At 48.2% G+C, this 26,344-nt stretch overlaps 1 protein-coding gene across 1 annotated transcript; it reads left to right on the top strand.

Annotated features, from left to right (window-relative positions):
- Positions 1 to 900: 900 nt before the first annotated feature.
- On the top strand, positions 901 to 20,628 carry LOC126199130 (NADH-ubiquinone oxidoreductase chain 5-like). Its single transcript, XM_049935885.1, has 6 exons — positions 901 to 960; positions 14,832 to 14,995; positions 15,042 to 15,093; positions 15,147 to 15,580; positions 15,627 to 15,730; positions 20,606 to 20,628. The coding sequence occupies exons 1-6, from the start codon at positions 901 to 903 to the stop codon at positions 20,626 to 20,628; spliced, it is 837 nt and encodes a 278-aa protein (XP_049791842.1).
- The last annotated feature ends 5,716 nt before the right edge of the window (positions 20,629 to 26,344 follow it).

Here is a 26,344-nt window from a genome sequence, read left to right as displayed (position 1 = left end):
TGTACATACTGTATCAGTTCTTGTTCCCTTCTTTTATTTCAGGTGACACTCCATCTGAACATAAATGTTTCAGAATATGACTTCCACTACAGTTTGTTCCTAGACCAATCTGTTCATCTTTGTGCCTCACATCTCTACAGGGAGACCAGCAGAAAACTTGCTTATGCCATCTGCAACCGATTCTCCTGGCCACATGTCCCAAGTATTGTGGGTGATGAATGCACAAAAGAAATGTGCTCAAGGAGCAATGAGTGGCAGCCCTTCATTGCAACATGGAAGGTACATAATGTTGAGCAAGTGAAACAGTTTCCTAGTGAAGGCAACATAAAAATTGCCCTGATGTGCTTTGAGTGTCACCAACACAGTGAACCTGCTTGAAGGTGCAAATTGAGCACTGGCAGCTGCACTTGGGGTGTCCTAGATTAAAATGATATGTGCTGCACTCAGAGGAATAGTTGTGACTGGACCAACAGCAAAATATAGGGAACTGTCATCTCAATGAATTAGATGGCAGTGCCATCCAGGAGGCAGAGACCTTAAACAAAACTACAGGAATCAGGCAAGGACATGATTAAGGAAAACTGTTGCGTGGCTCAAGGCAGCTTGATCTGGTGAGGCTACGCTTGTGGCAAAATTTCCAGTATCAGGGAAGAGGAGTGACAGTGAAAGACAACTGAGGATGCAGAATCGGTGCCCTGGAGAAGAGGCTGGCACTCAGGAGATGACAAAGATTGGAGATGACCAGGGTCAAATGGCAATGACCTGAGGCTGGGTGATGGCATGCTGTGAAGGTGCCTGTTGGAGAAGAAACCCATTGTGTTACAGATGCTACAGTGAAACTCAGAATATTTGGGTGGGGAAGGAAGTAGTGACCCCAAGGATGGGTGCAGAGCAGCAGCAATGGGTGGGAAGCTTGAGGGAATGAAGGGCCACTTGTTTGGAGGAGTCAAGAAGTGGACAGTATTGATAAATGTGGATGGATATTTGCCACCATTGTACTGACCCCTGCAGGTCTGGGGGTTAGAATAGCCCCAATGTATTCCTGCCTGTCATAAGAGGCAACTAAAAGGAGTCCCACATGTTTTGGCCTCATGTGGTGGTCCCTTTTAGGGTTTGAACATTTTTCAAAATTTTCCCAAAGAGTGAGCCAATTGGGGAAGGGCGCCTTAAAAGATGCATAGTGTCCATCGTGCACTGAGACATTTAGCCCACTTCATCGTGGCATTGCAGTCCCACTCATTCCCAATCTCTTGGGCAAGGGCACCTTCCTGGGTGCGTTTCCCTCCATCCAGTATGCAGTGTCCTTTTCAGCACTGATGACGACCATAGACTCACTTGCACCTCATATCCAGCATGGTAGCCAGTCTGTTGTTGTGGGCCACCGTGTAGCCTGTTGGTTGTAGCCCCCTGACCCCACAGAGTTCACTCTGCTCATGCCTTTGCCATTAACGCCCCACGTATGCCAAGGAATAATTCCCTGTCACCTTGGGCCATCGGGACTCATGGCAGTGGCATTGTGACAGGTGGCCCTTGCTGCGGCTAGGTGGCAAACAAGGGGATGGGCATTGGAGTGGGTGGCATCAGGGCGGATGACGTGCCATGAAGTGTAGTAAGTCTTTAAGCAGTCGAGGTCTAATTTCAGTGTGTAGAAGTATGACCCCAAATCGTTCCCCTCCCTGGACACACCATGGGAGGAATGCCAGGCTAAGGATGGCAGCAAAGCTTATTCCCCCCAGTACCTTGTATGTACAATACTTTATGGGGAATTTTCCATGTCAATGAAGCTTCAGTTTTCTGTGGAGAGTTAGACAAGTTTGGGGAGGTGGAGGGTTTGTCCAAAATGTGCCCTGGGTCAGTCTTGAGAAAAACAGCATCCTCCGTCCAGTCATGGGCATTATTTACTTGCAACACCATTTGGGGATGTTTGTTACCATCACGCCACATAACAGCTTAAATATGGTCAAGGGTATTATACTCCATAGGGACCTTCATTTGCAGTCTGACGATGAGATGCACGCCAATTTAGAGCAACAAGGTGTTCATTTCACCTGGCGCATTCACCGGTGTCAAAGGGATAATCAGGTTGCCACCGGTGGCTTCATCTTGGCCTTCGAGAGTCGAGGTGATGGTCTACCACTGTGATGTCAAGCCATATATCCCTCCCCCGATGTGGTGCTTTAAGTGCTGGAAGCTTGGCCATATGTCTTCCTGCTGTACTTCCAGCATCACATGTTGAGATTGTGGATGTGCATCACATCCCAGTACACCTTGTGTCCAGCCTCCCATCTGCATCAACTGTGGAGAGCAGCATTCACCTTGCTCCCCAGCCTGCAGGATTTTGCAGAAAGAGAGGAAAATAATGGAATGCAAGACCCTTAACTGACCAACCTACACTGAGGCTGCGCATATGACATTGACTTAAGCTGCTGCTATGACAACAGTTTTAGCACCTTCTGTTCTGCTGTGTACAGTTACCTCTGAGCCGTCAGACTTCACCTGCCTCCTTGATGGTGGTGGGCACTTCCCTCCCTGTTGCTCCTGCACCACCTACTTTGGGAGCAACACCACCACTGCCCCAACCTCCCCCCTCCCCCTCCCTCCCCAACCATTAAAGACATGAGTCCCCCACTTCTCAGCTGGAGAAGCAAAGTCTTCGTTGGTTCCTCTTGCTAGTAAGGGGTCACTTGGGTCACTCTCTTCCCAGTTTCCTACCAGTGGCAAAGCAGACACCCGCCAGTGGATGAAGCAATGACAGGTAGCTGGTTGTAGGGCATCACGGTCCTCTGTCCATGAGATTGACTCAGTGAAGCCTTCAGAGCTAGAGAAACCAAAGGAGCAGTGAGAGAGCCAAAAAGTGGTAGTCCCCCAAGAACTCGAACCTTGCGGTGGCACCCATACCTCTACTCCATAAAAGCTCTGTGTCTGAGGATGGTTGAGAATCTGGTGTCCCCTGAGAACCTAGATCTCTCTAGGTTCTCAGACGCAATGGATATTGATTGCACAGGTACTTGGTGGCAGCCAGTGACGCTGTGGTGTAGCCTGCCTCACTGAGTGTTTCATGCCTTCCCTGCCTCATACATCGTCATATTCCAGTGGAATTGTGGTGCTTATTTCCACCACCTGGCTTAGCTGTGGCAATTGTTAAGCTTCACACCTGCTTTCAGCATTGCCCTCCAGGAAACCTGGTTCCCAGCAATGTGGAACCCTGCCTCTGTGGCAATAGGGGATATTACAAGCACCGTAACAAATATACTGTCTGGAGTTTGTCTATGTCCTGGATTCGGTATGTAGTGAACCTGTGCCCCTTCACACTCTTAAAGCTGTGGCTGTTAGGATAAGGACACTGCAGGAAATAACTGTCTGCAACGTATATCTCCTTCCAGATGGTGCAGTAGCCCTAAATATTTTAGTTGCACTCATTGATAAACTCTGTAAACTTTTCCTACTTTTGGAGATGTTAATGCCTATAACCCATTTTGGGATGCCACTATGCCTACTGGCAGAAAGAGAGGTCGAAAATTTACAGTCCAAGCTCGACCTCTGCCTCCTAAATATTGGGGCCCCCACACATTTCAGCGTGGCTCATGGTACTTACTTGGCCCTTGATTTATCAATTTTGCAGCCCAGGACTTCTTCCATCTGTCCACTGGAGAGCCGATGGTGACTTGGGGTTGTAGTGACCACCCTCCCATCTTCCTTTCACTACCCCAGCACCCCGACAACAGATGACTACCCAGATGGGTTTTACACAAGGCATCCTCGAAACTTTGACTTCTGCTGTCACCACTGAATCTCCCCCACATGGTACCATCGATTTGTTAGTTGAGCTGGTTACCAGAACAATCGTTTCTGTGGCAAAAAACGCGATTCCTTGTTCCTTAGGGTGGCCCGGCGGAAGGCTGTACCTTGGTGGTCGCTGAAAGTAGCTGAGGGCATTCAATAGTGCAGGTGGGCTCTACAGCGACATAAACAGCACCCTTCTTTGGAACACCCAACCGCATTTAATTGGCTCCATGCCAGCATTCATCAGCTTATAAAAAGACGAAAACAGGAGCATTGGGAGATGTATGTCTTGACCATTGTGCGCCATGTCACCTTCCCGACTCTAGACCAAGATCAGATCTGTTTTTGGGTACAGACCTCAACAGGTGCCACTGTCGTTCACACCGATGCCGTATTACCTATGACGCAAATGTGATTGCCGAGCCCTTTGCTCAGCACTATGCTCAAGCCTCTGTGTTGGAGAATTACTCCCCATCCTTTCGTGCCCTCAAATGGTTGATGGAAGGGAAAGTCCTTTTGTTTACTACATGCCACAGTGAACCCTTCAACACACCTCTGAGTGCGAGCTCCTCAGTGCCCATGCACATTGCCCCAACACAGCTCCTGGGCCAGATCGGATCTACAGTCAGATAATTAAACATATCTCATCCAATTACACGTGACATCTCACCATCTTCAGCTGTATCTGGTGCAATGGCATCTTTCCATAGCAATGGCAGGAGAGCACCATCATTCCCTTGCTCCAACCCAGTAAAAACCCACTTCATGTGGATAGCTATCAGCCCACCAATGTTCCTCGTAAGCTGCTAGAATGTATGGTGTGTCAGCCGTAGCGTTGGGTCCTAGAGTCACGTGGCGTTCTGGCTCCATGCCAGGGCAGTTTCCACCAGGGTCGCTGTACCACTGATAATCCTGTGTCCCTCATATTCTTGCCACATTACATGAGTGGGGTCTTCAGGGCCCGCTCTCGATTTTTATCCAAAATTTCCTGTCGCTCCATATGTTCAAAGTTGGTGTCTCCCATAGTTACCCCCCATATCCAGAAGAATGGGGTCACCACAGAGCTCTGTCCCCCCTGCGGGTCCGGGGGTTAGAATAGGCCCGACGTATTCCTGCCTGTCGTAAGATGCAACTATAAGGAGTCCCTCCCCCTCAAGGGGGTAGTTAGCACCTGCGTCCGGAGACGGACGGTTCCACGACCTATATTTGCGGTTATTTTGGTTTTTCACTTCTCCTGGTCTCTTCCTTCCTTTGGTTGGTTCCTTTCTTTGTTCTTCACCATCTCACTGTCTTACTTACTCTTTCCCTTGCCTTCTTCTCCTTGCCTCCTTCTCCTTGCCTTCTCTGGTCTCCGCCTCGGTGTTTGAGACAGTCTCTCTCCCTCTCTCCCTTCTTTTTCCTCTTCTTCCTTCCTCCCTGTGTGTGACTGAAGGCCGACCCACATGTTAGCACGCGTAGCCAGTGATGGGGTAACGTGTAATTCCCCGCCCTGGGTAGACAAGTAAGGCACGCACGTACCCCCTGGTAAAGGCCAGGCCCAGGGAGGGGTGATTGCCTGAGCTGACACCTTCCGACCATTCCGATTGGTCCCTCCCTCCGTCCGTTTCTCGGGAGGCGTAACCTGAGGTGTAAACATTCACCTAAGGTGGGAGTGCCCTCTGAGAGGGTCCCCACAAGGAAGGAGCGCGCCATCTGAGACGTTGGCCATCATGGGGGATTCCTCTGCAATGGATTTCTCTTCTTCTCTCTCGACTTCTGCCCACAAACGGAAACTTGACCAGCCACCAGTGACAAAAGTAATACCGCCTGCCCCACAGTTCCTCGTAGTTTCTCGATCTGAGGACGGAAAGGATTTTTCCTCTGTCAACCCTTTCGTTATCCAGAAGGGCGTAGATGCCATAGCCAGATGTGTCAAGTCTTGTACCAGGTTGCGTAACGGTACCTTGTTATTTGAAACTGAGAGTGCCTTTCAGGCACAAAAACTGCTTTGGGCCACACTCCTGTACATGTTCCCTGTCCGGGAGGAGGCTCACCGCACTTTGAATTCGTCTCGTGGTGTGGTATGTACTTGATCACTCGACGGATTGACTGACGAGGAAATTGTCTTTCCTCGCTGAGCAGGGCGTGACAGCTGTCCATAGGGTCATGAAAAAGGTCAACAATGACCTTGTACCGACCCGGACACTTTTCTTGACCTTTGATAGTGTTCAGCTGCCATCGCGCATCAAAGCGGGCTATGAGGTTATTTCTGTTCGCCCCTATGTCCTGACACCTACGTGCTGCTACCAGTGTCAGCGTTTTAATCACACTCGCCAGTCTTGTTACAATGCGGCTAAATGTCACTTGTGGCAGGGACGCCCATGAGGGTGACTGTCCACCTCCGTCTCCTTATTGTCTGAACTGTCAGGGTGACCATGCAGCTTCCTCCCGCAACTGTCCCATCTACAAGGAAGAACACTGTATACAGGAAATTCGGGTCAAAGAGAAAGTGTGCACCTCGGCTGCTCGCAAGCTATTTGCTAGTAGGAAGCCCACGCTGCTCCCAGCGGGGAAATACAGTACTGTCCTCACCTCTCCTCGGACTACCAGGGAGGTGGCGACGCAGACATGCGATCTGACTTTCAGCACTACAGTCGTCCATTCAGCTAGTGCTAAGATCGCCCGGTCGATATCTCCTCTTACTCCAGTCACCCCTCAGACACAAGCACCTTAATCAGCTTCTGCCAAAACGAAGACCCAGAAGTCAGATGCACGGGCCTTCAGGAAGGAACCGTCCCGTGCAGACTTCCTACGTACCTCGAACTCCCAGCCATCGACCAGTACTTCCACTAAACGACCTTCCAAGAAGGCTCATAGGAAGTACAGTTCTCCTTCTCTGCCACGGTGCATTTCTTCTCCTGTGCCACCCAGCGGTTGCCGCCCCAGGCCATCATCCGTTTCGCCTGGCTGCACCGCTGGTAGCCGAACATCTGGCCGTTCACCAGCGGAGGAAGCTCCCCCTCTCGTCCATCTTAACAAGATGGCCGATGACCCTATAGAACCAATGGACGATGACTGTCTGCCTATTGACAGCGGCGGCAGTGCTCGCTCGAAGCCAGGCCCTCAGCAGCCTTCGAGGTGACCCCTTCTTGCTTTTTCTTCTCATGATGGCACCTCTTCACTGGAATATTCATGGCATTCACTCCAACCAAAAGGACGCTGCTCCGCTTGCACCGTCCGCTCATCGTAGCCCTCCAGGAAACGAAGCTACACCCATGCGATCAAATTGCCTTGGCACACTACACCTCTGTGCGTTTTTACCTAACCCTGTGGCAGGTATTCTGGCTCATGGCGGGGTTATGTCGCTGGTCTGGGATGATGTTTACTACGATCCCATCACATTGTACACCGGCCTGCAGGCAGTTGCCGTCCGAATTACTCTCCCCACTTCTACATTTTCCATTTGTACCGTTTACACTCCATCGTCGTCTGCTGTTACTAGGGCAGACATGATGCAAATTATTGCTCAGCTACCTGCACCATTTTTGTTAACTGGAGACTTCAATGCCCACCATCCCCTTTGGGGCTCTCCAGCATCCTGCCCGAGGGGCTCCCTGTTAGCAGACCTTTCCAACCAGCTCAATCTTGTCTGCCTCAATACTGGCGCCCCTACTTTTCTTTCGGACACATCTAACACCTATTCCCATTTAGACCTCTCTATATGTACTACCCAACTTGCACGCTGGTTTGAGTGGTATGCACTTCCTGATACATATTCAAGCGACCACTTCCCGTGTGTTATCCATCCCCTGCATCATACCACCTCTCCATGCTCAACTAGTTGGAACATCTCCAAAGCAGACTGGGGGCTCTTCTCTTCCAGGGCGAAAATTCAGGATCAAACCTTCGCAAGCTGCAATAGTCAGGTCGCACATCTCGGGGAAGTCATTCTCACTGCTGCTGAATATTCCATCACTCACACTACTTCTCCACGTCGCGTACCGGTCCCCTGGTGGACCGCAGCATGTAGAGACGCTTTACATGCTCATCGATGTGCTTTACGCACCTTTAAACGCCACCCTACAGTGGTAAATTGTATCAATTATAAACGATTACATGCGCAGTGTCATCGTATTGTTAAAGAAAGCAAGAAAGCCAGCTGGGCTGCTTTCACAAGCACCTTCAACAGTTTTACTCCTTCTGTTGTCTGGGGTAGCCTGCGCCGGCTGTCTGGCACTAAGGTCCAGTCACCAGTTTCTGGCTTGATGGTTGCGAATGACATCCTTGTGGCCCCTGAGGATGTCGCCAATGCCTACGGCCACTTTTTCGATTAGGTTTCGAGCTCCGCTCATTACCACCCTGCCTTCCTCCCCCGAAAACAGGCCGAGGAGGCTAGGCCACCTAACTTCCGCTCCTCAAATAGTGAAAGTTATAATGCCCCATTCACCATGCGGGAACTCGAAAACGCACTTGCCCGGTCATGGTCCTCCACTCCAGGGCCTGATTCCATTCATATTCAGATGCTGAAGAACCTTTCTCCTGGGGGTAAAGGTTTCCTTCTTCGTACTTACAAACGCATCGGGATTGAGGGGCATGATCCTGCATGCTGGCGCGAGTCTATTGTTGTCCCGATTCCTAAGCCGGGGAAGGACAAGCACTTGCCTTCCAGTTATCGACCCATCTCGCTTACCAGCTGTCTCTGTAAGGTGATGGAGCAAATGGTTAATTCTCGTTTGGTTTGGTTGCTCGAATCTAGACGCCTACTTACCAATGTACAATGTGGATTTCATAGGCGCCGCTCTGCTGTTGACCATCTGGTTACCTTGTCGACCTTCATTATGAATAACTTTTTGCGGAAGTGCCCGACCGCGGCTGTGTTCTTTGATTTGGAGAAGGCTTAAGACACCTGTTGGACAGTGGGCATTCTCCACACCATGCATACATGGGCCCTTCGTGGTCGCCTCCCTCTTTTTATTCGTTCCTTGTTAATGGATCGACAGTTAAGGGTACGTGTGGGTTCTGTCCTGTCGGACACCTTTCGCTAGGAGAATGGGGTGCCACAGGGCTCAGTTTTGAGCGCCGCTCTCTTCGCCATAGTGATCAATCCAATAATGGATTGCCTCCCAGCTGATGTATCAGGCTCCCTTTTTGTGGACAAAATTGCCGTCTACTGCAGCGTGCAGCATACATGTTTCCTGGAGCGCTGTCTTCAGCTTTGTCTTGACCGTCTTTACTCCTGGAGTTTCTCCAATGTCTTCCGTTTTTCTGCCAAGAAGACGGTTTGTATTAACTTCTGGCGCTACAAAGAGTTTCTCACACCGTCCTTAAGACTTGGTCCTGTTGCTCTCCCATTCGTGGAGACAACAAAATTTTTAGGTCTTAAATTTGACAGGAAACGTAGCTAGTCTCCACATGTGTCATATTTGGCTGCCCGTTGTACCCGTTCCCTAAATGCCTTCCGTGTTCTCAGCGGTACGTCGTGGGCTGCGGATCGAACAGTCCTACTTCGCCTATATCGGTCGATCATCCGCTCAAAGCTGGATAATGGGAACTTCGTATATTCCTCTGCACGGCCGTCCATCTTACGCCTCCCCAACTCTATACAACATCGGGGGTTATGTCTTGCGATCGGAGCATTTTATGCTAGTCCCGTCAAGAGTCTTCATGCTGAAGCCGGTGAGTTGCCACTCACCTACCGGCGCGATATACTGCTTTGTCGGTATGCCTGTGGGCTACTGGCTATGCCCGACCACCCGTCTTATCGTTCCTTTTTTGATGACTCTCTCGACCGTCAATACAGGTTGTATGTCTCTGCCCTGCTACCCCCTGGAGTTTGCTTTCGTCACCTCCTTCAACACCTTGATTTTTCACTCCCTGCAACCTTTAGAGTGGGCGAGAGCCACACGCCACCTTTGCTCCAGTCTCAGGTTCGCGTTCACCTTGACCTCAGCTTGCTCTCAAAGGAGGTTACCCCTGGTTCGGTATACCACTCCGGTTTTGTCGAACTTCATTCGAAGTTCATTAATATGACCTTCATTTATACAGATGGCTCTAAGACCAATGATGGGGTCAGGTGTTCTTTTATTGTCGGGGCACAAAGTTTCAGATACCGGCTCCATGGCCATTGTTCGGTCTTCACAGCTGAGCTCTTTGCCCTCTACCAGGCTGTTCTTTACATCTGCTGCCACCGTAATTCTGCTTATGTCATCTGCTCCGATTCCCTGAGCGCCATCCAGAGCCTCAGCGACCCGTATCCGGTTCACCCTTTCGTGCACTGGATCCAACGCTCTCTTCAGCAGCTGGTGGACGTCGGTTCTCCGGTTAGCTTTATGTGGGTTCCTGGCCATGTCGGTATCCCTGGGAACGAAGCTGCAGATGCCACGGCCAAGGCTGCAGTTCTCCAGCCTCGGACGGCTTCTTGTTGTGTCCCTTCGTCAGATTGTAGCAGGGTCATTTGTCGGCTCATTTTGTCGCTGTGGCATGCCGATTGTTCTGCACTTATGAACAACAAGCTTCGGGCCTTGAAACCTCTTCCCACGGCTTGGACGTCCTCCTCACGCCCTTCTCGGTGGGAGGAGGTCGTTTTGGCCCTGTTACAAATTGGACACTGCTGGTTCAGCCATCGCCATCTGCTGACGACTGCGCCGGCGCAGTTCTGCCAACGTGGGAAATTGCTGACGGTTAGCCACATTTTAACGTCCTGTCCGGATTTTACTACACTGCGTCTTGATCTTGGCCTGCCATGTACTCTGGATGCCATTTTAGCGGATGACCCAGGAGCAGCTGCTCACGTTCTTCGTTTTATCAACTTCACAAACCTGTCTAAGGACATTTGATTATGCTGTTTTTTTTTTTAATCCTATGCCTGTTAATACGTCTTTTATAGTGTTGTCCCTTTTAGTTGCTGTTTTAACCGTGTACCTTGCGGTGCATTCCTAACTTAGTCTGGGCGCTAATGACCATTGTAGTTGTGCGCCCTAAAACCACAAAGAAAAGAGCTCTGTATTGTCTGTCTGTATTTTTAGTGTCCATTAACGGTCTAGCAGCAGCTGTTGGGCCCTCTGTCTCACCTTCTCTGATGCAGAAGACAACTGCATTTTGTACTGCTGCTCCAGTACTAGTGCTGCTGAGCAGCCCCTACAGGGAGCCATCCACAAGGTGCAGTCATGGGCACTAGCCCACAGCTTCCTATTTCCAGTTGTGAAGTCATGTCATGCATTTCTGTCGACGTCGCACCATTCATCCAGAACCAGAACTTTACCTTCCCGATGATCCACTCACTGTAGTGGAGGCTTCGATTCTTAGGACTGGTTTTCGAATCCCAGTTGACTTGGCTACCTCACCATCATCTTAAGCGGAAGTGCTGGCAGCACCTCAGTGCCCTCCGCTGCCTGAGCAACACAAACTGGGGTGCATATCGCTCTACGCTATTGCAGCTCTTCAGAGCTCTTGTTCAATCCCACCTTCCCTATGGGAGTCCGGTTCATGGTTCGTCAGCACCATAGCATTGTTTGCACTTCATCTAGTGCACCACTGCGGCGTTAAACTAGCGACAGGAGCTTTTAGGAAGAGTCTGGTGACCAGCATACTGGTGGGGGCTGGATACCCTCCATTGAAGGTTAGACATAAACAACTGCTCGACAGTTACATTGCACACCTTCATAGTTCTCCTGAGTATCCAAATTACTGTCTACTCTTCCCAACCATGGCATTTCATCTTCCACATCTACGTCCCAGGTCAGCACTTATGATTGCAGTTTGCATGTGATCACTTCTGTCTGAACTGGAGTCCTTCCCTTTACCACCTTCATTCCAGGTCAACCCACATACTCCTCCGTGGTGTTAACTTTGGCTGCGGCTTTGTCTGGAAACTTTCATATGGCCCTAAGGATTCAGTTACTCTAGCGGCTCTCTGCTGTCACTTCCTCTCAATTCTTGACGTTTTCTGGGGCTCTGACATGGTTTACACCGACGGCTCAATGGCAGTCATTGACAGAGGCCATATTGAACAGCATTCCTTCCCTGATGGCTGCAGTGTTCTCACTGCAGAGCTGGTGACTGTTTTGTACTTTTGAGCATATCCGTTCTTGCCCTGAGGAGTCGTTTCTTTTGTGTACTGAGTCGTTGAGCAGCCTACAATATATCAACCAGTGCTACCCTTGTCATCCTTTGATTTTGATTGGATTTGATTTTATCAGGGAAGCTAAAACAGCTTATGCCTAACCCGCCAATGCCCACACCGAAACTAAGTTTATTGCACGGTATCACTCCCTGTCTACCTAGTAAAGCCAACCAATGCCCTTAAATATTGCAAGGAGTCCAACTACCAGTTTTTTGTTAAACACAATTTCTTCAGGTCTAGTTCTTCTGAAGATTCTGTACCTTTTACTCTCCAATGCCATGCATTCAAAGATTAGGTATGATGAAGTTTCTTATCCCTCATCACAGATCCTACATTTAGGGCCCTCTTCCATTTTACCCATTATGTGTAGGTGTTTTTTGAGATTCCCATGGCTGGTCATAAGTCCATTCATGAATTTGATCTCTTTCCTGTTCAACCCCAGGATTAAAGAGATTCTTTTAAAACATGGCTTGGGCATTATTACCTTCCCATGTTTTTGTTTATGGACCTTGGTCCAGTGTCCTACTTGCTGTTTCCTAAGCCAGTTCCATAGTTCTAATTTAATCGTAGCCTTGGTGATTGTCAGGACAGGTTCCAATCCAATAAATGGAGTTGTTGTCCACATCCTAGCCAACCTGTCGGCTTGTTCATTGCCACAGATCCCCGAGTGGCCAGGGTCCCACACTAGGTTTACCATATTGCTTCCCCCTAGCTCCACCAGAGCCCTGTGGCATTCTGCAACAATCTTAGATCTCATTGTAGGAGCTGCCAATGGTTTCAGAGCTGCCTGCCTGTCTGAAAAGATGCAGATACTTGGCTTCTTGTAGCACCTATGTATATTCTCCTCCACATGTGCCCCGATTGCGGTAATTTCAGCTTGGAATACAGAGGCCAGTTTTTGTTGAGAGTTGATGCCCTCCAGTCTTGGCTGAACCACATACACCCCTGCCCCAATGTCTTGGTCAATGTTTGATCCATCGGTGAACCAAATTATGTCCCCGTACTGTGTCGAACTGTTCCCTCACTTCTCCCTGCTTCCAATTATATTGTAAGGCTTGTCAAAGCGGTTGGGAGTTATTATGTAGTCAGCAGGCATTTCCCCAGCCGTTCCTATATTTACCTCACTCACTATGTTAGTGTGTGATTCTCGATATCTGAGTGAGAGCCAGTTTTTGCCAGTTTTAAGTCTGTGTGCCCCAGCTGCTGCTTCCATCCTGACCTAAAGGTGTAGTGGAGGCATGTCCAGTATGGCTTCCATTTCAGCAGTTGGTGTGCTGCTAATTTCACTCACTATGGCTAAACAGGCCAATCTCTGCACCTTAGCCAGCTCCTTAGCTGCAACCTGCTGTTCTACCTTCTGCCACCAAACTATGGCCCCATGGGAAATTGTAGGTCTGACCACTGTGGTGTATATCCAGTGCATACCCCTGGGGCTTAGGCCCAAGTTTTTGCCACAAGCCCTTCTAGTACTCACTAGTGTACTTTTTGCCTTGGAATGGACACTCTTAGTGTTAGGGGTCCATGTTAGCTTCTCATCTTAGGTTACCCCTAAATATTTCACTATCCCCTTCACAGGTCAAGTTTCATCGAAGAGCTTTGTATTCCAACTTGAGTGTCGAATATGTCTCTTTGTAAATGGCACCACAACAGTCTTCTTAGGATTAACACTGAGATCCTGTTTAATGCACAAATTTTGCCCAATGTTCAAACTTTCTTGTGCCATATTTCTAACTGTATGAGTAAATTTGCCTAGTATTACTAGGACAAGGTCATTTGCATATCCTTGGCAGAAGCATTGTCTGGAAATTAATTCCACAATGATGTCATTCACCACTAGATTCCACAATAGCGGGGACAGAACTACTCCTTATGTGCAGCCTCTAGTGGTGTTAATTACCATCTCTTCATTCATCATGGTAGCCTCCACATTCCTTCCACTAAGCATGGCCCTGGTCCACCTGCATATTGTGGTCCCCAGGTCATGCACCTCTGCTACCCTTACCATGGAATCGAAGGTCATGTTACTGAAGGCCCCCTTGGTATGTATAAAGATACACAGGGCTATTTCTTGGAAGTGATTTCTCCACCTTCCCAACGAGTTGGAGGAGAGCTGACTTGTATGATTTACCTGGTTGATATGCGTGCTGGTTTGAATGTAGGGGGGCACTACTTAGCATCCTCTCCTTAATATATACATTAACCAGTTTTTCCAATGTTTTGAGAATGGAGGAGGACAGACTGATTGGTCTCATATCCTTCGCCTTCGTATGATAAATTGTCTCTGGCTTTGGAGTGAAGACAACCTTCACTGCCCTCAAAGCACTGGGAATGATTCCTACTGATAGGCTAACCCTGAATAGCCTGCATAGAACTCTTATGAGCTTCTCTCCTGCCTGTTGAATGAGAGCTGGAAAAATTCCATCTGGGCCAGGTGACATGAACAGTTAGAATGTCCCCCCCCCCCCCCCCCCCGATTCCCAGTCCTCTCTTTGAGTGCCTGAGAACTGTTGTCTCTCAGGAATCACATTTTGGACTGTGTGGTCTGGCAGATCATACTGAGGAAAGTTAGTTTTGAGGAGCAGTTCCAGCATCTCATGTGCTGTTGTGGTATATTCCACATCCTCCTTCCTCAATGTATCTCCTGGATTGGTTGGTACTCTAGTGAAAATCTTGTGCAGTCTGGCTTGTGCACTCTACTTCCTCACAGAATGCCTCCCAGGATGCCTCCTTTGCTTGTCTGATTGCAATATTGTAGTTGACAAGGGCCTCAAGATATCTAGCCCATTGTCCTTTACGTCTCCCAATATTAAACAGTCTCCATACCTGTTTCCTTTGCATTTCTAAGTTATTACACCAAGGTACAATCCTATATGTGCACTTGTTAGTGGTTGTGCAGTTGTCCTGAGGTAACTGCCTCTGCTACTTCTTCCAATTCTACTTCTTCCAGTTCTACTTCTTCCAGTTCTACTTCTTCCAGTTCTACTTCTTCCAGTTCTACTTCTTCCAGTTCTACTTCTTCCAGTTCTACTTCTTCCAGTTCTACTTCTTCCAGTTCTACTTCTTCCAGTTCTACTTCTTCCAGTTCTACTTCTTCCAGTTCTACTTCTTCCAGTTCTACTTCTTCCAGTTCTACTTCTTCCAGTTCTACTTCTTCCAGTTCTACTTCTTCCAGTTCTACTTCTTCCAGTTCTACTTCTTCCAGTTCTACTTCTTCCAGTTCTACTTCTTCCAGTTCTACTTCTTCCAGTTCTACTTCTTCCAGTTCTACTTCTTCCAGTTCTACTTCTTCCAGTTCTACTTCTTCCAGTTCTACTTCTTCCAGTTCTACTTCTTCCAGTTCTACTTCTTCCAGTTCTACTTCTTCCAGTTCTACTTCTTCCAGTTCTACTTCTTCCAGTTCTACTTCTTCCAGTTCTACTTCTTCCAGTTCTACTTCTTCCAGTTCTACTTCTTCCAGTTCTACTTCTTCCAGTTCTACTTCTTCCAGTTCTACTTCTTCCAGTTCTACTTCTTCCAGTTCTACTTCTTCCAGTTCTACTTCTTCCAGTTCTACTTCTTCCAGTTCTACTTCTTCCAGTTCTACTTCTTCCAGTTCTACTTCTTCCAGTTCTACTTCTTCCAGTTCTACTTCTTCCAGTTCTACTTCTTCCAGTTCTACTTCTTCCAGTTCTACTTCTTCCAGTTCTACTTCTTCCAGTTCTACTTCTTCCAGTTCTACTTCTTCCAGTTCTACTTCTTCCAGTTCTACTTCTTCCAGTTCTACTTCTTCCAGTTCTACTTCTTCCAGTTCTACTTCTTCCAGTTCTACTTCTTCCAGTTCTACTTCTTCCAGTTCTACTTCTTCCAGTTCTACTTCTTCCAGTTCTACTTCTTCCAGTTCTACTTCTTCCAGTTCTACTCCTTCCAGTTCTACTCCTTCCAGTTCTACTCCTTCCAGTTCTACTCCTTCCAGTTCTACTCCTTCCAGTTCTACTCCTTCCAGTTCTACTCCTTCCAGTTCTACTCCTTCCAGTTCTACTCCTTCCAGTTCTACTCCTTCCAGTTCTACTCCTTCCAGTTCTACTCCTTCCAGTTCTACTCCTTCCAGTTCTACTCCTTCCAGTTCTACTCCTTCCAGTTCTACTCCTTCCAGTTCTACTCCTTCCAGTTCTACTCCTTCCAGTTCTACTCCTTCCAGTTCTACTCCTTCCAGTTCTACTCCTTCCAGTTCTACTCCTTCCAGTTCTACTCCTTCCAGTTCTACTCCTTCCAGTTCTACTCCTTCCAGTTCTACTCCTTCCAGTTCTACTCCTTCCAGTTCTACTCCTTCCAGTTCTACTCCTTCCAGTTCTACTTGATTCCTTATTGAGGTTTTAACTTTCAATAAGCCTAAATCAAGGTCCCTCGTATATCTCTCCCAGTCTGTTTTCCTGGGATTCCTATAGGTCATGGTCTGTCTGATTCCCATTTCAACCTTGAATTTAATAATTTAATATGGATGTGGTCCAATGAGGATGGCTCCAGCACCACATGCCATTGTTTGACATAGCTGCCCATTATCATGAAACCAAAGATTATGTCAATTACTTCGTCCCTCCTGCTATTCCTGAATGTAAGTTCATTGCCCTATTCAGGACCTCTAAGTTGATAGCTAAAAGGAATTCAAGGAGGTATTCACCTCTACAGTTGGTCTCCTTGCTGCCCAACAGTAGGTTATGGGCATTGGCGTCACATCCCACCAGCAGTTGGTCACTTTGCTGATGGCAAGTCTCTACCAGTCTCCTCACCTCCAAGGAGGGAGGAGGAGAGCTGTCTTCATAAGGGAGGTATGCTGAGGCCAAAACAATTTACATTGTGGTAACTTCATCAAATTGCTGCAATTTAATGGTCACTAAATCCCTTGAGGAGAAGTCCATCATTGGCATGAAAGAAATTCCATTTCTTACGTAGATGCATGGTCTGGAGTTTCTTAGATTTCTAACATGGAATAGCTTACCTCGAGTACCATCGAGACCCAATACACCCCCTTCATATAAATAGATTTCTTGTGTTGTGGCCACGTCCACTTCCTGCCTCCCCAGGCAGTGACTCAGGGCAGCAGAGGCACCCTTTACTGTGCTGCAGATTAATCTGCAACATCTCCTGTCTCCATCTTTGAGAACCCTGACACTGACCTGCAAGAACCCTAAAAGCAATATCAGACACGCCTTTGATCGTAATCCTATGTGCCATGCACCTGTTGGCACAGATCCCATCACAACTTGTGTTGGGTCAGGGAGTTGGGTAGGACTAGGAATGGATAGGGAAGATGGGATGTTGTGGGACACTCTTAGTCTGATCCATCGGCTGAGGCCTTTCCAGCAGTAGATACCCTACCTTAGGCATAGCCCTCAGCGTCATGCGGATACACAAGCCTCTCCACCTCCACAGACAGTTCTTTGTCAAAGTGGTGTCCCCCGGAGAGGTCGTCATACTTTGGTAGCAACCATCAAGGAGTCCATCTATGCCATGGAATGGTCTAATCATTCTGTGGTGTTTGTCTGGGCTCCATGGAAATGAGCTTGCCGACAGGCTGGCCAAATAGACTACACGGAAACAGTTTCTAGAGATAGGCATTCTCGTAATTGACCTGCCTTCATTATATTCTGCAAGGTTTTTTGGCCTTGGGAGACTTAATCACATAAGCTCAGTATGCACACCAAATTGCGAGCCATTAAGGGGACTGTGAATGTGTGGAAGTCATTGAAGAGTGCCTCTTGCAGGGACTCTGTGGTTCTCTGCCAGGTCCACATTGGCCACACATGGGCGACCCACGGCTATCTCGTGCACTATGAGGATCCACCTCAGTGTCAATGCAGTACCCAGTTGACAGTGGCCCATTTTCTGGTCACTGCCCCACTTTCACTGCCCTGTGACGAAATCTTCGGTTACTAGTCTTGTTGCGAATAATTTTATCTGACAATGCCTTATCGTTGTTGTTGTTGTTGTTGTTGTTGTTGTTGTGGTCTTCAGTTCTGAGGCTGGTTTGATGCAGCTCTCCATGCTACTCTATCCTGTGCAAGCTTCTCCATCCCCCAGTACCTACTGCAGCCTACATCCTTCTGAATCTGCTTAGTGTATTCATCTCTTGGTCTCCCTCTACGATTTTTACCCTCCACGCTGTCCTCCAATACTAAATTGGTGATCCCTTGATGTCTCAGAACATGTCCTACCAACTGATCCCTTCTTCTAGTAAAGTTGTGCCACAAGCTCCACTTCTCTCCAATTCTATTAAATATCTCCTCATTGGTTGTGTGATTTACCCATCGAATCAACAACATCCTTCTGTAGCACCACATTTCGAAAGCTTCTACTCTCTTCTTGTCTAAACTATTTATTGTCCATGTTTCACTTCCATACATGGCTACACTCCACACAAATACTTTCAGAAATGACTTCCTGACATTTAAATCTATACTAGATGTTAACATATTTTTCTTCTTCGGAAACGCTTTCCTTGCTATTGCCAGTCTACATTTTATATCCTCTCTACTTTGACCATCGTCAGATATTTTGCTTCCCAAATAGCAAGACTCCTTTACTAATTTAAGTATCTCATTTCCTAATCTAATTCCCTCAACATCACCCGACTTAATTGGACTACATTCCATTACCCTCGTTTTGCTTTTGTTGATGTTCATCTTATACCCTCCTTTCAAGACACTGTCCATTCCGTTCAACAGCTCTTCCAAGTCCTTTGCTGTCTCTGACAGAATTACAATGTCATCGGCGAACCTTAAAGTTTTTATTTCTTCTCCATGGATTTTAGTACCTACTCCGAATTTTTCTTTTGTTTCCTTTACTGCTTGCTCAATATACAAATTGAACAACATCGGGGAGATTCTGTACAATCTCTGGTTCATTCAGTTTATCCAGGTCCCATCTCCTTAAATTCCCACCTTTTTGAAGCTTCTTCAGTTTTAATACACAGTTCATAACCAATAAATTGTGGTCAGAGTCCACATCTGCCCCCTGGATATGTATTACAATTTAAAACCTGGTTCCTAAATCTCTGTCTTACCATTATATAATCTATCTGATACCTTTTAGTATCTCCATGGTTCTTCCATGCATACAACCTTCTTTCATGATTCTCGAACCAAGTGTTAGCTATGATTAAGTTATGCTCTGCGCAAAACTCTACCAGACAGCCTCCTCTTTCATTTCTTAGCCCCAATCCATATTCACCTACTATGTTTCCTTCTCTCCCTTTTCCTACTACCGAATTCCAGTCAACCATGACTATTAAATTTTCGTCTCCCTTCACTACCTGAATAATTTCTTTTATCTCGTCATACATTTCATCAATTTCTTCATCTGCAGAGCTAGTTGGCATATAAAGTTGTACTACTGTAGTAGGAGTGGGCTTTGTGTCTATCTTGGCCACAATAATGCGTTCACTATGCTGTTTGTAGTAGCTTACGCGCACTCCTATTTTTTATTCATTATTAAACCTATGCCTGCATTACCCCTATTTGCTTTTGTATTTATAACCCTGTAGTCACCCGACCAAAAGTCTTGTTCCTCCTGCCACCAAACTTCACTAATTCCCACTATATCTAACTTTAATCTATCCATTTCCCTTTTTAAATTTTCTAACCTACCTGCCTGATTAAGGGATCTGACATTCCACGCTCCGATCTGTAGAACGCCAGTTTTCTTTCTCCTGATAACGACGTCCTCTTGAGTAGTCCCCTTCGGAGATCCGAATGGGGGACTATTTTACCTCCGGAATATTTTACCCAAGAGGACACCATCGTCATTTAATCATACAGTAAAGCTGCATGCCCTCGGGAAAAATTACGGCTGTAGTTTCCCCTTGCTTTCAGCCATTCGCAGTACCAGAACAGCAAGGCCATTTTGGTTAGTGTTACAAAGCCAGATTAGTCAATCATCCAGACTGTTGCCCCTGCAACTACTGAAAAGGCTGCTGCCCCTCTTCAGGAACCACACATTTGTCTAGCCTCTCAACACAAACCCCTCCGTTGTGGTTGCACCTACGGTATGGCTATCTGTATCGTTGAGGCACACAAGCCTCCCCACCAACGGCAAGGTCCACGGTTCATGGGGGGGATGAGGAATGCCTTATCAGCTGATTTATTTTTATATTTTATCCATGAGGGTGGGTTTTATCTTTTGATCTAAGTTTCAGCGCATGTTCTTCATCTATCTGTTCCCTTCACCCTAGTGCTTTTAGGCTGGAGGTTTTAATGTGTTCACAGTGGCTGGCTGCTTCTTTTTTATTCTTGTGGTCAGCCAATCATGGTCATCTGCTCTCCCTCCAACCTGTTTCTTCTCCCTCTCTGGTTTTCATGTCCTGTTTTGTTCACTGTAGTGTTCGTTGCCCTTCTGTCATTCTTGTGATTTTTCTCCCCCATTTTGTGCTGCGTCGTTTTATTCTTTCTCCTATGGAATTATTTTAATTGGAACAAGGGACCAATGACCTCAGTTTGATCCCTTCCCCCCCTCTTTTAACTAACCAGCTGTTGGACTGAGAAGGTGCTGGCATGCATCATGTAGGGGCTTACAGGGGGACAATGGCTTCTGGTATGCAAGTCAGAAACAAGAGGCATGTGTGCCAGCGATGGTTTTCGAATCAAAAAGGGCACCAGGGTTGGTGGCACTAGCACTAGCAGCACTGAAAAAGGGTGTTGGATGTGCCCATTGCTGCAGCCATGTGTCTTTTTTGTAACACTGTTGCAGGCTGGCTGGGAATTGGACAGTGACAGGACACAGGTGGCAAATGGGAGGCACACAGGTGGGACATGAGGGTGCCAATGGGGCCAGACAGGCAGTAACAGCTGGATATGACAACAGAAGCTGGGCCAGATGTAACAGTGCAAGCAAAATGCACCAGGAGACCATAGGTTTCTCTTCACAAAGTGCAGCAACTGCAGAGGGAGGAAGGAAAGCTGATCACAACAATGGACTTTTGGCAGAAGGTATGAGCAGCATTGGACATCGCTGGTGGAGTCAAGCTGTTAGGTCAACATAGTCAGATGAGTGAAGAGTAAACCTGGAAAAATGAAACATTTGTGGCAGCATTGTTTAGAAAGGGCAACTGGGCCGCCAAAAGTGAGACACTAGTTGAACCTTGGCGTTGAAACAAAAGTTTAGAGACAAAAACTGAGATGAGCAGGGAAGTTAATGAGGCTGTAAGAGATGGCTGTGGTGACCAGACCACAGCACCGCCAGGCAGGGCCTGACCAAAGGCAGAAGGCAGGCCTTGCATGTGTCAGTCAGAGAACAAAATAGGGCAAGAGCCACATTCACCAAAGAGGAGGACCAGGAGGGGAAGGAAGAGATCTAAGATGGGCTTAAAGCATCAGTGAGAGCAGACTGATGGGAGACATGGCAGGAGCTGAGATATGAGATCTGACTAGAGAAGATATATAGCAATGGTACCAGGGGAGAGAGAAGGGGGAGCAGCCAGAGTGCAGAGGATTCTGGGGGCTGCAGAAGATAAGGTTTGGGCATGGAAGGAGCCGAGGTAAATGAGCAAGTGAGAGCAATGGCAAAAGCATGAGAGATCCCTAGGTTGACAAGATGGTGGAATGGCACATCAGGACGACACCAGAATAAAGGAATGAAGTGTAACCACCACAAGACAGAAAAAGAGAGAGAAAGTAAGAATAAGGCAAAGACTCACTGAACATGAGACAGCAAAAGTGTGCAGTCATCTGCAATGCAAAGGAACCAGGAGCAATGTTTTTTGAACAGAGTAAAACCATGCAAACACTGTATGGAAGCACAAAACACATAGAGGAAGGCTACCTGGTGGAACACAAGTATCTGGAGGCAAGAAAATAATGAAAAATGCACAAGAGGGATGCTCCCAGTTAGCCAAGAAGAGTAGAACTTCATTGCAATCTGAGGAAAGTACATGATAACTAGAGAAGGCCAGTTAAAGATGGTCCTGCTCTACTAAAAGATTGGTGCTAATATGAGAATTATTCATGAAGTTACCAGTTGGGTGCTTTATCTGTGATGACTGACAAACACTGCTGTAGGAAACATCAGTACCCATTGCACGGGGAATGCTAATATAGTGGGCTGCACTATTAGGAATATAGTCATGCCACTCCTAAGTAGGTAACTGATGTAAAGCTTGGAATTTGGATTGGTTGGTGAGCTGCCGTGTAGTGTCCTCTAAAGGATGTCCAGTGGATGAATACTGGGAAGTTTTCCAGTGTCATATGGCCCGCAGGTGTGAGGTACGCAGTGCCTGTCACAGGCAAGATGAGCAGGACAGTGTTTCGGGATAATGATTTAGTGTCATCGCATTGTCACTGTAGTCTTGTACCATGGGAAGCAAGGACAGTATGTTGGTTCATGGTTGGTTCATCTTTCTATAATGCAAACTGCAAGCATATATTAACTGGGTTCTTTATTTGTAAGAATAGATTACTTAACTCAAGATAGTCCTGGTGGTGCTGTAGTAGTTCTCTGTAATAGACCGTGTTAGCCTCACTGCTGGTGCAGTAAAAGTCTGCCATGTACACTATTCTGGTCACTTAGTACTGCCTGCGATGGTCCCCAACTGTAAGTGACTATGACTGCAACCCCCCAGGTGCTCGGCATTCATTTGCTGAGTACGGGCATGGCGACCCCGGGGTCCTGAGCTGGGGACTGGTCGGCGCCGCCGGTCTCCTGTCACTGTAACCCCCGGACATGCTTCAGCGACCACCGTATGGCGCGGCGGTGGAATGTTGTGTGCTGCGGGGGATGGTAATCTTGGCTTGACCGCCTGGATTGCGAGGAAGGCCAACCTCTATAAAAACCCCTCAATCGTCCGGTGTGCTCCGCACCTATGAGATGCATGGCTGTTGAGGTGGAACAGTCGCAAGCGGGCAACCTCTGGGGGCACCTGCCGCACCCCAATTGTTATAAGCCTTACTCAGGCACGGGGGGCTCTGTCTGAGCGGACCTTTAGTTCCCTAGCTGCTCGTGGGACCGCAATGGACCCTTCGACCTCTACATTTCCCCCTACCATTGGCTTGGGTGGGCCACTGGTAGGAAAACACACCCCATCGAAGAAGCGCCTTCGTGCTGCGAGTCCTCCAGCACCTAGTGTTGATCGAGATTTATCAGACTGTCGTAACAGAGCACATGCTGATAATCAGAATGTGTTTTTGATTATTAAACGGAAGGAGGGTAGCTTTGAGAGGGTTTCTCCCTTTTACATCCACAAGGGTCTTGAGGGAATTGCAGGAACACTGAAATCTGTGAAGCGACTGCGCAATGGGACTCTGTTAGTTGAGACATCTAGTTCCCGTCAAGTCACTTCTCTTCGGAAGGCAACCTGTCTCGGTGAGTATGCTATCGAGACCGAGCTCCACTCCACTCTGAATTACAGTAAGGGTGTTTGACATGTAGGGGCTTGGTGGATATCCTCATAGACGAGTTAAAATCTGAATGGGCTGATGACGTGCAGCATATTATGAAACGAGTCGATGGGAACCTAGTCAAATCCGACTCGTTTATTCTCACGTTCAGTTGCCCACAACTCCCAGAGCATGTTACAGCGGGGTTCTTACATTTGCCGGTAAGGCCATATTTCCCCAACCCATTGCGCTGCTTTAAATGTCAGCGCTTTGGGCATACTACGTTGGGGTGCAATGGGATTGCCACTTGTGGTAAATGTGGTCAGCCTGCCCATGAAGGAGCCGATTGTTCATCGCCTGTGAAGTGCGTGAATTGCTCTGGGAGTCACCCTGTCTGGAGCCGGGTCTGCCCCATCTATCTCGACGAACGGAAGATACAGGAGATTAAAACATCTAATCGCATCCCCTATGGTGAGGCCAAGAAGCTCTTTAAGGCCATGCAACCTCCTGTGTTTACTACATCTTTCGCTTCCGCTCTGAAAAAACCGGTACAAATGGCCACTGTTGCTACGCAAACGGAGGTTGCTAGTGTTAGCACTAATACCTGCGTTTGCCAGTGCACTTCTGCTGCTGCGGTTGTTTTGCAACCTGCGGCTCTCCCCGCAACGTCTGAAAAGGCTGTGGTTGCTGATATTGGGGTACTTCCTCCCTCTCCCCATATGGGGCCTTCTGCCCAGGCGAGTAATGCTCCACCTGTTGACAAGGCTCTGCCTTCTAAGCCCCCCAAGACAGACGCCGAAGCTGAAGGTTTTGCCACCTGCGGAGACTAGTCAGGGTCGGTCCGATGACGAGGCCATCGTACTGTCTGACGTCTCCCGTGGGTCGTCATCGGAGCTGATGGACATTGACGTCGACCGGGGGCGATCTTCTCGCCCCAGGAATAAATCTCCGGCCAGTAAGGGCTCTCCTCCAAAGCACAGAGGCAGGACGAGAGTTCAGCCCCCCTGATCAATGGCTCCCATATTACAGTGGAACCTAAATGGGTTCAGGACGCATGTGGCCGAATTACAGCTCCTTGTCCGAGAGTGCCCTTTGTGCTTACGTCTCCAAGAAACACATTTTCGGGCCACTGATGCTCCTTCTTTATGGGGCTATACCGTCTATCGGAAAGATGATCTGACGGGGGAAAGGGCAAAGGGTGGTGTTGGGGTTTTTGTCCGTGACATGCACCCCTCATCTGAGCTCCCTCTCGTTACCGACTTGCAAGCAGTTGCAGTTGACCTTCTTGTGGGTCGGAGGCTCACAGTCTGTTCACTTTACTTACCACCTCAGGATGCGATAGACTCTGAGGCTCTCGCAGACCTTATTAGCCAACTCCCCCGCCCATTTCTTCTTCTGGGGGACTTCAATTCTCATAATGTCTTATGGGGCTCTTCGACTACTTGCTCCAGGGGTCGCATTCTGGAAAGCCTCATGATGTCTGAAGAACTGTGCATCCTCAACTTTGGTGCTCCCACTCATTTCTGTACTGCTTCTGGATCGTCAACAGCTATTGACCTTTCCTTTTGCTCTCCAGCACAAGCGGATTCTGCTGTGTGGGAGGTTGCTGCTGACCTCCATTCTAGTGACCACTTCCCTCTTTGGATTCGCCTCCTGTATGAGGCTATGGCATTACCAGTGCCGCCCCGGTGGCACCTCTGCAGAGCTGACTGGACACTTTTCAGCCAACTGGCTGTTTTGGAACACCGTGCCAGTGTCCACGAATGGGTAGACCATGTTACAGCCGTGATCTCCCGTGCTGCTGAACTGTCAATCCCACGGTCATCCGGTCATCCCAAGAGGCGTCCTGTCCCTTGGTGGACCACTGAGTGCCGCACAGCCATCCGAGCCCGCCGTGCAGCTCTGCGCCGCTTCAAGTGCCGTCCCTCAGCTGACAATCTTGCGGCCTTTCGGGTGGCAAGGGCCCAAGCGCGGCGAGTGATTAAAGAGAGCAAACGACGGTCATGGCAATCGTTCTTGAACTCCATCTCCCGTTCCACTAATTCTACGAAAGTATGGGAAGCCATCAGGAGGATTTCCGGGAAACTCAGCCAACTACCTGTCACAGCATTGCTGCATCAAGGAAGTCTCCTCACGGTGCCGAGAGACATTGCCCAGACACTGGCTATGCATTTTGCGGAATCTACCGCTACTATTCACTGTGATCCAGATTTCTGCCGCTACCGCACTGCCATCGAGAGGGGTCGCTTGGACTTCCGGTCTCCAAATTCTGAACCCTACAATTGCCCCTTCACAATGTGGGAACTGGATTCGGCGCTGTCTGAGGCTCATGATACTCCGCCTGGCCATGATCAAATCCGGTACAGCATGCTGCAGCACTTGTTACTGCCTTCCAAGGAAGTTCTCCTGAATTTTTTTAATATGATATGGTTATCTGGCACGTACCCTGACTCGTGGAGGGAGGCGATTTTGATTCCCCTCCTCAAACCGGGGAAGGACCAAACGCATCCCAGTAGTTATCGGAGTATTGCTTTGACGAGCTGTGTCGGGAAGACGTTGGAACGCATGGTCAACCGTCGCCTGGTTTGGCTGCTCGAGACCAGGCAGCTCCTTAGCCCCTCTCAGTGTGGCTTTCGGAGATGTCGTTCCCCTATCGACAACTTGACCCTGCTTGAGGCGGCCATCCAGCAGGCCTTCCTGCGTAACCAGCATTGTCTAGGTGTCTTCTTCGACATTCATAAGGCGTATGACACTACTTGGCGCCGCCATATCCTCAATCAACTCCATCAGTGGGGCTTTCGTGGCCGTCTCCCCATCTTCATTCGGTCCTTTCTTTCCCACCGCCTCTTTCGATATAGGGTTGGTAATGTGCTATCTGATTTGTATGTGCCGGAGAATGGTGTTCCTCAGGGCACCGTTTTAAGTGTCACCCTCTTTGCCGTCGCCATTAACAGTATCACGTCCACTGTCCGGAGTCCTGCCCAATGCTCGTTGTTTGTGGACGATTTTGCTGTTTTCTGTTCTTCCTCCAGTCTTGTCACTGCTAGTCGGCAGTTGCAGCTTACGATACAGCGATTAGAGGCATGGACTGCGAAGACGGGTTTTACCTTTTCTGCAG

This window comes from Schistocerca nitens, chromosome 8 (assembly GCF_023898315.1).
Source record: "Schistocerca nitens isolate TAMUIC-IGC-003100 chromosome 8, iqSchNite1.1, whole genome shotgun sequence".
Lineage (NCBI taxonomy): Eukaryota > Metazoa > Arthropoda > Insecta > Orthoptera > Acrididae > Schistocerca > Schistocerca nitens.
This window is presented reverse-complemented; position numbering and strand designations above follow the sequence as displayed.